Source organism: Siphateles boraxobius, unplaced genomic scaffold, assembly GCF_051911475.1.
Source record: "Siphateles boraxobius isolate OS27281-9 unplaced genomic scaffold, OSU_SipBor_1 18, whole genome shotgun sequence".
Lineage (NCBI taxonomy): Eukaryota > Metazoa > Chordata > Actinopteri > Cypriniformes > Leuciscidae > Siphateles > Siphateles boraxobius.
Genome location: NW_027508788.1, coordinates 1735499 through 1750615, shown reverse-complemented (window position 1 = coordinate 1750615; position 15117 = coordinate 1735499). Strand labels below are relative to the sequence as shown.

General features: G+C 35.6%; 1 protein-coding gene across 1 annotated transcript in view; it reads right to left on the bottom strand.

The window, feature by feature from the left end:
- The window catches only part of LOC143740786 (pyroglutamylated RF-amide peptide receptor), a 28676-nt gene extending 14809 nt beyond the window's left edge, over positions 1-13867 (bottom strand). The window contains exons 1-6 of the mRNA XM_077232820.1: positions 13627-13867; positions 11821-12684; positions 8353-8511; positions 6275-6336; positions 5197-5429; positions 2505-2602 (exon numbers count right to left, since the gene is read on the bottom strand). Coding sequence (XP_077088935.1) covers positions 2505-2602; positions 5197-5429; positions 6275-6336; positions 8353-8511; positions 11821-12151 — 883 coding nt within the window. The 5' untranslated portion in view covers positions 12152-12684; positions 13627-13867. The remainder of the gene's footprint in view (positions 1-2504; positions 2603-5196; positions 5430-6274; positions 6337-8352; positions 8512-11820; positions 12685-13626) is intronic.
- Positions 13868-15117: the final 1250 nt, after the last annotated feature.

Genomic DNA, 15117 nt, shown 5'->3' with positions numbered 1-15117 from the left:
CTGCTATAATGGCGAATTCAGGGACTAATATAGGCTGATGCCTCGCCCCTATGACGGGGTCTGACATGCAATGACGTAGAGTGGTCTCATTGGTCGCACGTCAGAGGCGCCTGCGCCATTGGATGTGCAGTTGCTGCAGCACAGCCTATAAGCGAGCTAGACGCTCAATGGGCGAGCTGTGCAGCTGCAAATGCGTTTTACATATAGGTTTCAGTAAATCGAGGAGGAGTTTTCCCACTGCGTATAGCTACGCATTACGAACTGACCGTTCGAAAGGGAACTGATGAAGATGTTTTCTTAATTTGCATGTATTTTTTTCTATTTGCATGCAGGGTTTTTTTTCTATTTGCATTTGTTTGTTTTTTTCTATTAGCATGCGTTTTTTACTATTTGAATGTGTTTTCTTCAGTTGTAGCACGTTGAGCTCTCTCGGCCACCGTAGTAATGTCTTTGCAGTTTTAGTTAAAGGGATAGTTCACCCAAAAATGTAAATTCTGTCATCATTACTTATCCTCTAGTTGTTCCAAACCTGTATACATTTGTTTGTTCTGCTTAACACAAAAGAAGATGTTTTGAAAAATGTCGGTAAACAGGCCACTTTGGGGGACCAAATACTATGGAAGTCAATGATGCCCCAGAACTGGTCAGTTTCCCACATTCTTCACAATATCTTCCTTTGTGTTCAACAGAACAAAGAAATGTATACAGGTTTGGAACAACCTGAGATTGAGTAAATGATGATAGAATTTTCATTTTGGGTGAACTATACCTTTAAACGATTATCACTGAATAGCTTTTTAAAAGAAAAGTGAGAATATAGAAAATTAACATATCTGTCACTGTAAGATTAGATGAACAATACACTGTAGAAAGTGTGATTTGTGATGCAAATTTGTAAGTGTCACATGTTATTTTTTATTGTTTCCTTTACACCTTCATTTCTATACCGGAGTGGCTCACACAATCTGTCTCAGACAAATGCTTATGAATGTTATTTTACTGGAAATGGAAGAATTGGTTAAATCATCTTAAGTGCTTTTCTTGCAGAAACACGTGAACCATGGAAAGAACCATGTTGTGCACATGACAATGAATGGAGTCCTTCCACATCTTCCACTTCATTATCATGTACACAATATGGTTCTTTCCATGGTTCACGTGTTTCTGCAACAAAAGCACTACAGACGACAATGGTAAGGATAATGGTTAATATATAAAACCAGGCAAGGACATTTATGTGTATACAAAAAGACTAAGAGGCTGTTTACAAGACAGTTTTCAACTAAAAAACGTAAAACTCTTTATGCGTTTTGGCCGTTCATTTACACGACAACAGCGTTTTGAGGTGCCTGAAAACGCAAACTTTTGAAAACGGGTTTAAAAGTGCAAGTTTTTGAAAACGGTCTCAGTGTAAACCACAAAAACGCGAATCTCTGAAAACGATGATGTCATGCACATGTATTACGTGTTTAGTGTATAGTGTTTCATCGCCATCTAATATATAAGAGATATCTTATATATATATATATATATATATATATATATATATATATATATATATATATATATATATATATATCTTAAAGGGACTTTGGTTTTAGTCATTTCCGCGGATCAGTGTGAAAGGGGATTGTTTTGACAATGGTATTGCCTGCACGCAGAAAACTCAGAGGAAAAACTGCTCAATTTTAAGCATATCGTTGTTGTGTAAACGTACCCTTAAACAAACTTTGAGGGGTGAAAGCGGAGTAAAAATGACACTAAAAATAGGAAGAGAAACAGCCAGAGATGTAGTCCATTTCTCACAAGAACAATAGGTGTGACCCCAGAATAAATTTGACATAACATTGTAAATATGTTATAATAGTGTTATTTGATAACATTTGCAGTGAATTTTCCTAATTGTAAGCATTTTTATAGTTTTATGATATTCTGCACTTGCTTATAAAGTACATTTGGTAAAGTACATTTGGTTTAAATTACATTTTTTAAACAAGAATTACATTAACAAAAGACTTTTATTCATTATTCATTTACTCATTTTAACAAGCTTCTTCATAGAATAAATTAGGCACATAAAATGTTGCTACACATTTATTTTGTTAATGTATTTTTTGTGGAATATAAAGCTGTTTTATTGTCAGATGTTTGTAAAATAACAATATTTGTATAGAGTCACTAGTAGCTACTAAACCAAACTCAAAATAGTTGCCATAGTGCTAAGTGTGAGACAGCGGATTAAGACAATAGAAGAATTGCATGCCGATGGTTCACAGGAATAATCTGTTGACCCTCTGATGTTTTGAGGAGGAGAGAGGAAAAGAAGGAGAGAATGTGAAGTGAGAATGTTTTCTATATGACAGGAAAAACAGCAGCTGGCTGACAGACAAAAGTGTAAAATTCTTATTATTTATTTATTTTTTGCATTACCTGTGGGAGGCAGAAAAAACAGGGAGATTGACAACAGTAAGCAGGAGGGAAGGGCACAAGAAATGTTGTGTTACCATAGTCAAGCAGGAGGGAGACCAGATGGAAAGGTGCCCAGCAGGCAGCAAAGAGCAGCACCACGGTGGCCATCATTCTTATTGCACGCTTCTTCCTCCTGAGAATAAAAGGCATTTCCATTGTTACAGACATGTCATGAAACGCGCTATACAGGGGTGTCAATCAAACAGCATTTCATTTGTACCAGTCTACCAAGATCATCTGGTCCAAGAGAAACAATCTAGATGCTATACAATACTTGAAATGAAAGCATATGCTCAATGGACCTCTAAAAAGCAGCGTATAATTAAATATATCGGTATATATATATAGTGTTTTTTGTTGTGTACTGGCAGCCCAGGGTTCTTCAACCTTTTTCAGGATCCTTGGTGAATAGAGATGGAGCAAGGACCCCCTGTTACTTAAGCTTGGCCTGTAATATTGTACCGTATTACAATATTATAGGTATTCATATTATATAAAAGTATTAACATACTTTGCAATGATGCTTACATTGCAAAACCTTAAAAATAATCATTACAAAAGGGAAAGTGACATGCATGTAACCCGTACTCGAAAGTTGTCCTCTGCATTTAACCCAAGTTAGTGCACACATTAGGAGAAGTGAGTAGTGAACACAAACACACACTGAAAACCGTGGACACACACCCAGAGCAGTGGGCAGCCATTTCTGCCGTTGCGCCCAGGGAGCGATTGGGGGTTCGGTGTCTTGCTAAAAAGCACCTCAGTCGTTTCCTGCCGGTATTGAGGATCAAACCCACGATCTTCGGGTTACAAGTCTGACTCTTTCATTGTTTCTCATTATTTCCTGTTTCCCTTCAGTTGTCATGGTATCTAGCTTGTTTATTGTGTTGTATAGCGATTCATTGTTTCATTGCTTTCTTCAACCTGTTCCTTGTTTAGATCATTAGTTCTCTGTGAATATATTGCCTTCAGTTTAGTTTGTCTTTGTTGGGTGTTGAATGTGCCTTGCTTAGCACACATTCAATCTTCATTTTGGATTTCTCTCTTTTATTTTTGTAAATATTTTTTGTTGTTGTTGCTGCTAATAGATCCGCTACGCTCACCTCTTCTTTTTCCTCAGCTCAAATGTTATACTTTCTTTATTCTGTGGAGCATACCTGAAAATATTTTGTGAAATGTCTAGGTTTTTGGGTCCATATAATGGAAGTCAGTCAATGGTCACCAAAATGGTTTGGTTACTCACATTCTTTAAAATAACTTCTCTAGAAGTTCTACAGAAGAAAGAAAGTCATAAAGTTTTGGAATAACATGAGGGTGTATAAAAACATTTTTAAGAAAGCATTTTATTTATTCTTTTTGCGGCGTAGTTTTTCACCTATATTTAACAGCGCCTAATCAGAAGTACAAATACAACTGCCGTTTTTAAAATCCTATCCAATGGTTGATAGGAAAGGAGTAAACGCGGTTGTGACGGCTGTCGATCAAAATGTGGAGCGGTGATTCGTTCAATGTGTTCCCTGTCAGAAAACAAAAGGACAATTCGGTAAATTAAATTAAAAATTGAACAGAATTTATCAAATTATTGCCTGCTGTGGTTGTTTTAATTCACATCCTTTCTAAAAAATATGAACGTTTTTGTTTAATATATTCTTAATATATAAGAATGTAAATTATCTAAATTCATGTTGGTTTATATTTTATTTGTTCATTATTTATTTTGTTGGATTTTAGTTGGACTTGGTCAGAACTGTTTCAAAAATAGTTATCTGCATGATGCCTTTGGGCTCAGTGATGTTGAATTTAAATGTCATGTAAAATAAAGACATGTTATGTTACATTGTGATTTAATGGTGTTTTCTGGAAGGGACTAAAGAACAAAGAATTTTTATCAGCTGAAAGGCAGAATACAAATGTTTTTATTAACTTAGATAAACATTATATAACAGTTTCAGGTTATGTTTTAGTGTTGGTAACATGTCCCACATTGTCCCACACAAACTTATAATCGTCCCACATTTGGTTTGTTTGATGGTGTCACCCTAAATGAAGATGAGATTCAAAAGTCTTTAATGAATAATCCACATGGAGTGACAGGCAACGTAACAACTTATCCAAAGACGAGACAGGACAGACTCAAATGAAACAGCGAGACTATATTGGGGAATAAACAAAGGGAACTAATTAGGCAACAAGTGAACAATGTGTCATAAAATACCAAATAATCACAAATATCTTTATTTTTTGGTTGTTTTGTCTAATTTAAATGCTTGTTTTGTCTTATTTGAGGCCCCCAGGAGAACCTTTGGAATAAGTTCTATAACTGTTGAGTTTCTTTTCTCCACATTTTCTCAATCACATACTGAAAATGTATATTTGTACACGTACACGTTTTACTTAAGCCTGTATTTTTGTCCATTTCTGGGTGTTCTTGGTTATCAATAAACATTCACTTTTTGATCACTTTTACCCTTGTTTTTACTATTGTAATTCCATGTGTGATTTTTATTTCCAGCCCATTTTGGGTTCATTTTAACCCAGCGGTATCATCATTTTTAAACAATAGTTGAGTTAAATAAATAAAAAGCCCAGCATGTTGGGTCAAACATTTAACCCAAAAACAACTCAGCGCTGAGTCTGCCCTTTTTGATCAAGCGCTGTGTTGCCAAAATGAGCCAAACTGTGTTGTTTTTAACCAAGCATTTTTGGAGAGCTCTCTTGTAGACTAACCTGGTAATCTTGTTGATTTCAGATCCCGGAAGTGTTTGAAACATGACATCATGTACTTTGTGTTTGCCCCAGAGCTCTCGCATGATCTTCCAGTACAGGACGGCCATGGTGGCCAAGGGGAACAGGAACACCAGCACGGACAGGCAGGTAGTGTAGGCTCTCCTCTGCCGCTGGCTTGGCCAGACTTCCAAACAACAGGTGTAGTGGACATCGAACAGGAAGTCATATTTCATCTGATAGAGGAAATTCATGATGTGAACCCATCATTCTTCTATCACGTTTCTAAAAAAAAGTCTGACGGATATGAAGGAAAGGCTATAGGCAGCTAATATATGAATATAAGGGTCTGATTTACTGACTGACAGGCGTTTCTAATGGGTAAAGAGAGCTATTTATCTTTCTCATGAAGCTTATCTGCTGCCTTAAACAGCGTGACATCAATTACCATTTTGGAGAGATTCATGCAAGACGTCTTTGAAGAAAAAAGAGCTAATAGAGAAAGTGAAAGCTGCACACGCAAGGACAATAAACATAAAGCAATGACACAATAAGTGCATTATTATCTCAATGAAAACATATGAACATTGCATTTGAAGCCCTCAATGGTCTCTTCTAGCACAGCAAGCATCTAATTTGAACCTAATAGTGTTGATGCATCTGTTATTTTTAGCGGCCGCTGCCGTGCATGATAATTACTGAGTCAAATGGCTACATTTGTTCTGATCCTATTTAAACTATCAGCAGCTTTTTACTATTCATGTCATCTTTTGGTTTAATGATTAAAAACCATTTCATAAATTCAATGAAAACTAGTACTTTTGTTTCTTCCTTCAGATATATTCAGCTGTTTCTACTGTTTAAGAAGAATAGTGATGTTTCTGTCCTGGTTCACGGTGTTCGTTGCCTCTGATTGTTAATGACTTGAGTTTTGTCTCTGACATAATGTCCAACAGTGAAGTGTGAGCAAACTCTAAATGGCCCATTTACTCCACAAACAGTGTCTCTTTAGTGGTGATGATAGGGATTGTTCTGGAAATGACATGTGAATGTAGTATTTTTTGTAAGGTTGCATGTTTACCTCCACTTTCTGGACAAACCACATGGGAGCCGCAATTGCCAGGGCAACCAACCATACGGCCACTGTAATATGAGGGAAAAGACAAAATATTTGTTGTTTTATAGAATTTTAAATGTCAGTGTTGTGTAGTTCAGGGTTTTCAAACTGAGGTCTGGGAACCGCAAGAGGTCTGCAAACTAAATTTGAAAATATTACTTTTCATTCTGCTTTGTAAAAAAAGGTTCAACAATTGTGAAATTCATTGTGACACTAGTTTTTAACAGAAAGATATATTGGGGGGGGGGGGGGATTTTGTAGGACAAATAAATAAAATATATTAAATATTTTTTGGTATATTACAGTAAATTATTGTGAATTATTTTAAGTTTTTGTCTTTATACATATAAAAATTGGTATATTATTTGTATTACATTATATTATGTGAAACAAAAATATATATTTTTTTCACACAGTGTAAATGGGTGTTTATACATTAAAATGTATATTTTATATTTTTAACCCTTAAAAGCATACCTCGGGTCTTTGGTGACCCGGGACGTCATTTTTTTAAAGTTAGACATCAACCTTCTTAGTATAAATTAATTAATTATAAACAATATAACAAGAAAAGGGAAAAAAATACAAAAGAATGCCTGTTTTCCTATTAATTGTTTGTAAAAAAAAAAATGTATAGAGTTGCTAATGACCCAAGGTGTGTAACAGTGTAATTTTTTTTCTGCACAACAATAATTGAATATTTGATGACCGAATAAGTGCAATTCGCCTTTATTCCACAAGGTGGCAATCTCTGATACACAATGATGATATGATATGCTGAATGTACTGGGAAATGAGCTCTGTTGAGGACAGTGATGATGGTATAAAACATCTGCTCAAACTGAACACTTCCAAGTTCCAAAGGGTAACAAAATAAGCTTTATTTTATCCTTCTGTAATTGTTACTCTAATATTAGGAGAATTTTAAAGTATTGCGACAGGTAGAGATCCAGCCGTGTTAGATATAGATCCAGGTCGCTAAAAATCCGAATATGTAATAATGATTGGTGAAACATTCCTGCATTTAAGGGTTAAGAGGACCCCATCCTTTATACAAAGTTCTCTCATAAAACTCTAGATGGCACAGGCTGATAAATACTTAACTTAGTAAAATCATATCCAAAGCACGCGCATCCACCGCAAAGCGATATGTTGGTCAAATTGGATGTTCAACAAGGCAATTAATAAAAAAGGAAAAAAAATTCGGCACCCCATGGGACGAAGAGCCTACGTACTCGACGTACTCGAGCCTTCCTGTCTGTGAGCCTACCATTACATTTTACACATTTTTGGAGCCATGGTGTGCCACCTTGCCATTTTTTTCCTTTACTTAACATGCTTGCAATCAAATCGTTATCTAGGGCACAGCTTATTGGTTACTGCTGTTTCAGTAGCCAATGAGCTTGCGTGCTCAACCTTCAAATACTTGGATAGCATTTGCCTTAGTAGTGCAGCGTAGCGTGTTTTCAGAAACCCTCCATCTTCCCCAGCTCCACGTGTATAGATCTGCTACCGGTAATTCATCACTATATTGTACAGCAGCAGCATGTCTTACTTGCTCACAACAGCATGTCATGTATGTATTGGCAGTAGCAAGTAAATAAAAACCTAAATTCAATCTGTTCATCATATAAAGCATTAAAGTCTTTTCAGAGAATTTGGACTAAAACGCTCAATTCACATGGATTAGTTTTATGATCTCTTTATGAACTTTTTGAAGCGTCAACGTTCCAGTTGTGTAGCTGTCTATGGAGGGACAGAAAGCTCTGAGATTTCATCAAAATTATCTTCATTTGTATTCCGCAGATGAACGAAAGTCTTACAGTTTTGGAATGACATGAGGGTGAGTAATTAATGAAATAATTTAAATTTTTGGCTGAACTATACCTTTAAATGCATTTAACAAATTTAAAGTCTAGCTGCTAATGTAAGTGTTAATAACCACTCAGTAAAATTCTTTAATCTCTCTCTCTCTCTCTCTCTCTCTCTCTCTCTCTCTCTCTCTCTCTCTCTCTCTCTCTCTCTCTCTCTCTATAACTCACCCAGCATCTTGAAGGCATGACAGAGAAAGTAGCTGTTACAGACATGAAGAGGATAAAGGATTCCCTGGAAACGCTCTACAGCAATACATGTCATGGTGAGCATGCTGGTCGCAATAGCTGTCACTTGTAGGAATGGTATTAGCTTGCAGAGAAAATCTCCTGTGGATAAAAAAATGAATTAGGGTCAGCAAATTAATAAGTAGTGATAACAGAAAATGAGTCTGAGAACAGGCTAATGAACTGATGAATGACTGAATAATTCAAGATGTACACAGCAGATAGGGTTAACTGTTGATACTTAACAATATATGGTATAGGATACTGAGACTTTCAGAGCATGGCTAACTAACAGAAGGAAATGTGTGGGCAGTAAATGTATGGTCTTTATGAACAATGATGAGGACAGAAGGCTAGAGCACAGAACCACATGGACATTCATTCTTGTGTTCCTCATAATTACTATATCACAGATTGGGTTTGGGTTGCCATGGATTTGAGGAGCAGTCTTCTCTCAGAAGTCACGAGGAGCTTTCTATAACCCTTATTTTCCAGCTCACTGATCCTCAAAAATTCCATGAATGAAATCTAGAATAATGTATCTGCTGCATGCTGCATTCATTATGCCATGCCATTAGATGAAAGGTCAATGACCCTTGCGAAAGTCAGAATATAAAACACAACATGACGCATGCTAATGGCATATGCAATGCAAACTGCAAACTATGCCTGATTTGTAGAGTAAAGCTAATGGCAGCCATAGCTTGTTGTCTTACTGATAATTGAGGTTATATTTACTTAATATTTGTTTTGGTTTATGTCAAGTGTTAAATTTTTGGCTGATTATCAGGCCCTGTACGCCCTCCAAAAAGCCTCTTTGTTTTCCATTGACAGTGAAAACACTTAAGATGGGTTTGGTGCGCAGGGATAAAAAAGTACCTCATATGTAAAATGAAATACTCTGCTGTATCTTTAATGCTGTGGGACTCATTTTCTGCCAGAGGTCCTGGACTTCTTGTTCAGATACATGGCATCATGGATTCGCCTGTGCTAGAAATCTTATAATGGGCCATGTTTGGATCTTCCAACAGGACAGTGATCCAAAAACAATCATTAAAATCAAAACAAAAATGGGTCACTGCGCACAAAACCAAGCATCTGTAATGGCCATCCCAGACCCTGACCAAACCCTGTAGAAAATGAGTGGGCTGAACTGAAGAGAAGAAGCGCCAACATTAACTTGTGAATCTGAAGGATCTGGAGAGATTCTGTATGGAGGAATGGTCTCTGATCTCTTGTCAGCTGTTCTCCAAACTCATCAGGCATTATAGTAGAAGACTCAGAGCTGTTATCTAGGAAAAGGAGGTTGCAAAAAGTAATTTAATAAAAGGGGGCAAATAATTGTTCCCAATGTGTTTTGGAGAAAAACATTTATTTCATTATGTGATTTCCCCCAACTTTCAATTCATTTACTTCAATGAAAGATTAGATTTTTGCTTCTTTTTTTAAAATAAAATTTCAAAAGGATTAACAATGCAGATTTATTTTTACAGCCATCTTTGATAATATTTACCAAGGGGGCAAATAATTCTGACCAGCACTGTATACTGTATGCATTATATCCCATTGGATTCAGTAAGTTCTTTATTTTATTTTTAAAGAAAGATTATATTCAGAAAAGGCGCATTCAATTGATCAAAACTGACAGTAAAGACTTTTACATTGCTGTAAAAAACAATCTATTAGGAATAAATGCTGTTCTTTTGAGCTTTCTATTATTCAAAGAATCCTGCTGAATCAGTGTTTTCAACTGATAATATTAATTAGTGTTTGTTGAGCATAAAATCAGCATATTAGAATGAATTCAGAAGGATCATGTGACACTGAAGACTTAAGTAACGATGCTGAAAATACAGCTTATCCATCACATGCATAAATTACATTTTTAAAATATATTAAAATAGAAAGCTGTTGTTTTAAATTGTAATAATATTTCAGTATTCATTTATCTTTATATTTTCAGTAACAATATTATAGTTTTTACTGTCAAATAAATCAAATAAATGCAGCCTTGGTGAGCATAAGAGACTTTTTTCAAAAACAAAAAAATAATTGAACATTGTTTCTACAGCAACACAAGCACATAACGTTTGTTATTTACACAAACATTGTTATTATAGAAATATGGGCAGCTGCAACTAATAGTATTCCAAGAACTTTGGGTGAAGGGCTCATTTACAATTCAACTGCATGTTCCACCGATCTCTGTAAATTAATGGTGACCTTCCATCTCATCAATGGCTACTTGGAGCTCTAATGTGAGTGGACTTGTTGCACATAAATTAAGTGTTGAAAACCCATACCCAACAAATACAGATAAATGCAGTCACGAGCACACAACATGCAGATGTTTAAACACAACAGTGCCTTTCCAGTCTTAGTGAGGTTGTTAACTACAAGACATAGTCTATAGGATGGCCGTGAATGTTAATCAGCCATCAGCAAAATTTTAAGCTGAAGAAGGCTAAAATGCATTTATGTACAGGTCCATTGAATTGTCTGACAGCATAATAATGCCTGTCAGAGTAATGTGTGTTCCATAAATTATACATTACATTATGTAAATGCACTATTTTTCGATGTTGTTTTGTAGCTGTGATGATACTGCATGTTTGTGTATTTACCCTCATGTCATTTTAAACTTGTATTACATCTGTTTTTGTCCAGGTAATTAAAGTCAATGGGGTCCAAAACAACATTGGATCATTTTGACATGCATTGTATGGTTGAAAAAACATGAAGGCAATTTTCACAGAAGACATAGCCTACAGGTTTGGCAGAACATGAGATGACAGGATTTGTATTTGCAACCGTATTTTCCAGTGAAGAATTATTAGCATCAGAAACCCTTCTCGGAGATGGAAAAGGAATTAATTATGACGATATCTTAAGATGCCTAGATATTTTTAAACAGTTTATATGTCTCTTTTAAAATCTCAGTGCTCATTTTTGTGCTTCAATGGTATGTGCAGTTTTGCACCTTATATATTCACTCGCATGAATTCATGATTCAAGCACATCTTTTATTCAGTGCAGTGTATTGAAGTGTAGCACAAACCTTTTTGAATTGTGTAGGTTTATGAATGAACAAGTAAAGAATGTTTAGAAAGCATTTAAAAACACTTTCCACTTTACTCACCGTACTTTGAGTTTGTATTAATTGCCATTCTTACTCTATTAGCTTCATCAGTGTCTTTGGTCAAGTACTGTGAACTAAGAGTATATATGTACTCTTTATTTTAGCAATATATATTTACATTTTCAAAGCTTTCACTTTATAAAACTGAGAATGAAAAAAGCATAATGAAGGAAAAATGAGGTGGCCAAATGGATATACACAGTTATGAAACATCATTAACAAACACAACAGAAACTAAGATTTCTGCCAAGTGTAACAAAAAATAATTCTACCTGCCAACCAGTTGGTGAAGAAGTGCTGCAACAGTGTGGCAGGAACACACACTATGGATATCAGAAGGTCACTTAGTGCCAGAGAGCAAATGAAAAAGGTGCTGGGAGACTGCAGAGCCTTCCTGCGACATAAGAGAACCAGCACCGCCCCGTTACCCACCACCGCAAACCCAAAGATGAGCATGTAGAGCAGGCCAAAAAACGGAAGCAGGGCACTAGTGAGTCTGGGCACAGCAACCAACGGAGGAATGGAGTATTCCTGGATGAACTGCCAGCGAGAGAGGTTGGAAGCCTTCAGCATGAGGTCCAGAAGATGGGCGGTCAGGTTCATATTGATGGTTTTCAAGGGTGTAATTTCTTTGAAGAATTCCGGTATTGATACTTCCTTTAGAGCACCCACTGTGGTCTAGCAACAGTTCTTCTGATGTCTGGAGTCTGATCTTTGCGATTTCTCCACAGAGCCTGTTTAGTCTACATTAATAAATGGTGGTGTGTAATATTGATTTGTTTCTTTTTGAAAATGATGGCTTACAGGCATTTGTCATGGTTGTTCCTTGATGTTGATTAAGGCTTCCATGCCTTTATCTCATTCTGAGTCAATCTGTTGTGTTCATTGACAGGCTGCTGCTCTCCTTGACAAAAACCTCTTCAGTCAAAAGTTGTGGGATAGCATTATAATGATGCCCCACTGTTGACAAACAGTAAGTCAGAATATCCTTTAGTTGTTACAGCTCCTTCTTGTCAATGCCTGATATCACATTGTATTATGGATCCTTTGTCATCTTCACAGCTTTCTTTAATTGTAATGCTTTCTCCATAATGGATTGTATTCAATCAATCTTCAACTTGCAATCTTGCAATATGCTGACAAATGAAGAAACATGCTCTGTTTGTATGATTTGAATACTTAGCATTGATAATCATAATATTAAGGGATAGTTGTCTCACTTTTTACTCCGGTAAATGTTGCAGGTTAGTTTTATTTTTTATGCTCCTAAATTTCTTTATCAACACGTTACAGACTTTAAAACATTCAAAAAATATGTGACAACTTACTCCAATCTGCCATTTATTAAAAATATCCTTAGTTTGATAGAATACTACCATGATACACAATAGTTTACCCCAAATACCCAAGCTATTAAAATATGACGATAGGGAAATTGTAGTTTAGATGACAGTACTTTTATTTATTTATTTGTGTAAGTGAAAAATAGAGAAACACATGTTTGTGTTGGCCTTTTTGTAATGAATGACTTTATAAACTATATTTACTGAGATGCAGCCCTTGAGACAACGTCGCCTTGTGGCAACTTGAACCATCATTCTCTAACCGCATTAATGTATTAATATTAATATATGTAAACAGTAAATTATAGGCTATTTACATTACAGAAAAAAGTTGTATGCATATTTTTTGGGGTCAGTTTCGTGCTAAATAAACACAAGCAAATAAATATCCAATTATAGGTTAGCCTATCTTAAAAGCCTATAATAAATTACGGGACGAGATTGAATTTTGTTTTTAATTAGTAAATGTAAATATCTACAATGTTAATCGGCTCATTTAATTTTGCATTAGAAAGGTGGACATGCTTGTCAATTGTTATTAACCATTAATTTAAAAAAAAAATCGTTTTTATCTTCACAACAGGCGACATAAGATAGGCTAAAGTTATGAAGTAGCTACACTAATAAATCGACACATTTTCTACAGCATTTCATAAAAGTAAAGGGAAATGTTTAAATCCACTGTTTAAAGAGAGATATTATATAGAAATAACGAAAACACTTGCGCGCACTTACTGTGATCTGATTCGGTGGCTCGTTATTCCTTCAAAGTTTCTCCGACGCGATGTTGAACAACTTCTCCTTTCATTGCCTCACTGAGATGCTTTGAAAACCATCATCTTCTCCTTAACACGGACTCAAGCGGGATTTATAATTTATTTATTTTCTTAACTGTCTGGAAACAGTCAGTCATGCGTTCCTCTTCCAAGACAGAGTAACAAACACCGACAGTCCAACAATCAACATCTGTAGGTGTGTAGCCAACCAGCGACAGAGCAGTACAGCAGAAACACTCCCCTGATGCGCTGCCTGGTATGAGATCTATCTATCTATCTATCTATCTATCTATCTATCTATCTATCTATCTATCTATCTATCTATCTATCTATCTATCTATCTATCTATCTATCTATCTATCTATCTATCTATCTATCTATCTATCTATCTATCTATCTGTCTGTCATTTTGATCATTGACAAAAAAACTACGCTGTTTGTATATAACATTTACAGCATAACAACAAATTAAGTTATGTTGACTTCAATTGTAGGAAACATACCTTTCATAAACTTACTTTAGAATTATGTTTTAGTTATTAGAGTATGTTTAGTATAATGTGACACCCATGATAGGCAACTATGATTTTCCTATGGTATTGTAAGTATGAGTGTTGTTTTCATACTCAAGCAAAAGCATGATTTCCAACTCTTTTTAACTTGCCGTTGAAGTAGTAGAAGTGATTATTTTCCGCTTCAATTTGATTAACTTTATCCATATTACTTTGGGTAACTTGTTTTGAACTCTGATATTTTCTCAGGGGTGATGGTTGTAGTGCATTCTATGGATTCTGCGACATGAAAGTTAGCTCTGTTGAAGGCTCTTGTTTATATTTCACAGTTGAAGGTTCTTGTGGTCTTGGTGTTGAATTATAAAACATATTTTTTATTATCTTCTCCTGGCATCTTTTCAACCCAGAGCTGGTGCGGTGAACTAGTCCAAAGCAACCGTCTTCATCTGTTTCTTTATATGTGGTTGTACTCTCTATTGATGTTTTATCTTCTTGTATCAGTATCTCTATTTCTGTTGTACATTCTGTTTCAGGAAGTTCTGTTGTCATTTCTAACTCTTGTTCAGTCACATGTTCATGTTTTCTGGAAGGGGTTGGTGTAACTGGTTCATTTTTGCCTTTTGTTGCCAAATCTTCTGTCCTTAAATCACTAAGTTCTGACTGTCTTTCTTCATATGTGGTGTCTGTTCTCTCCACAGGTGTTTTGTCTTCTGGTGTTGAAAAGTCGATTTCTGTTGTACATTCTGTTTCATGGTTAATTGCCATTTCAGTATGTTCATGTTCTCTGGAAGGGGTTGGTGTAGCTGGTTCATTTTTTGCAAGATCTTCTGATCTTAAATCATCATATTTTGACTGTCTTTCTGCATATGTAGTGTCTGTTTTCTCCACAGCTGTTTTTCCTTCTGTTACTAATAATTCGATTTCTGTGGTACATTCAG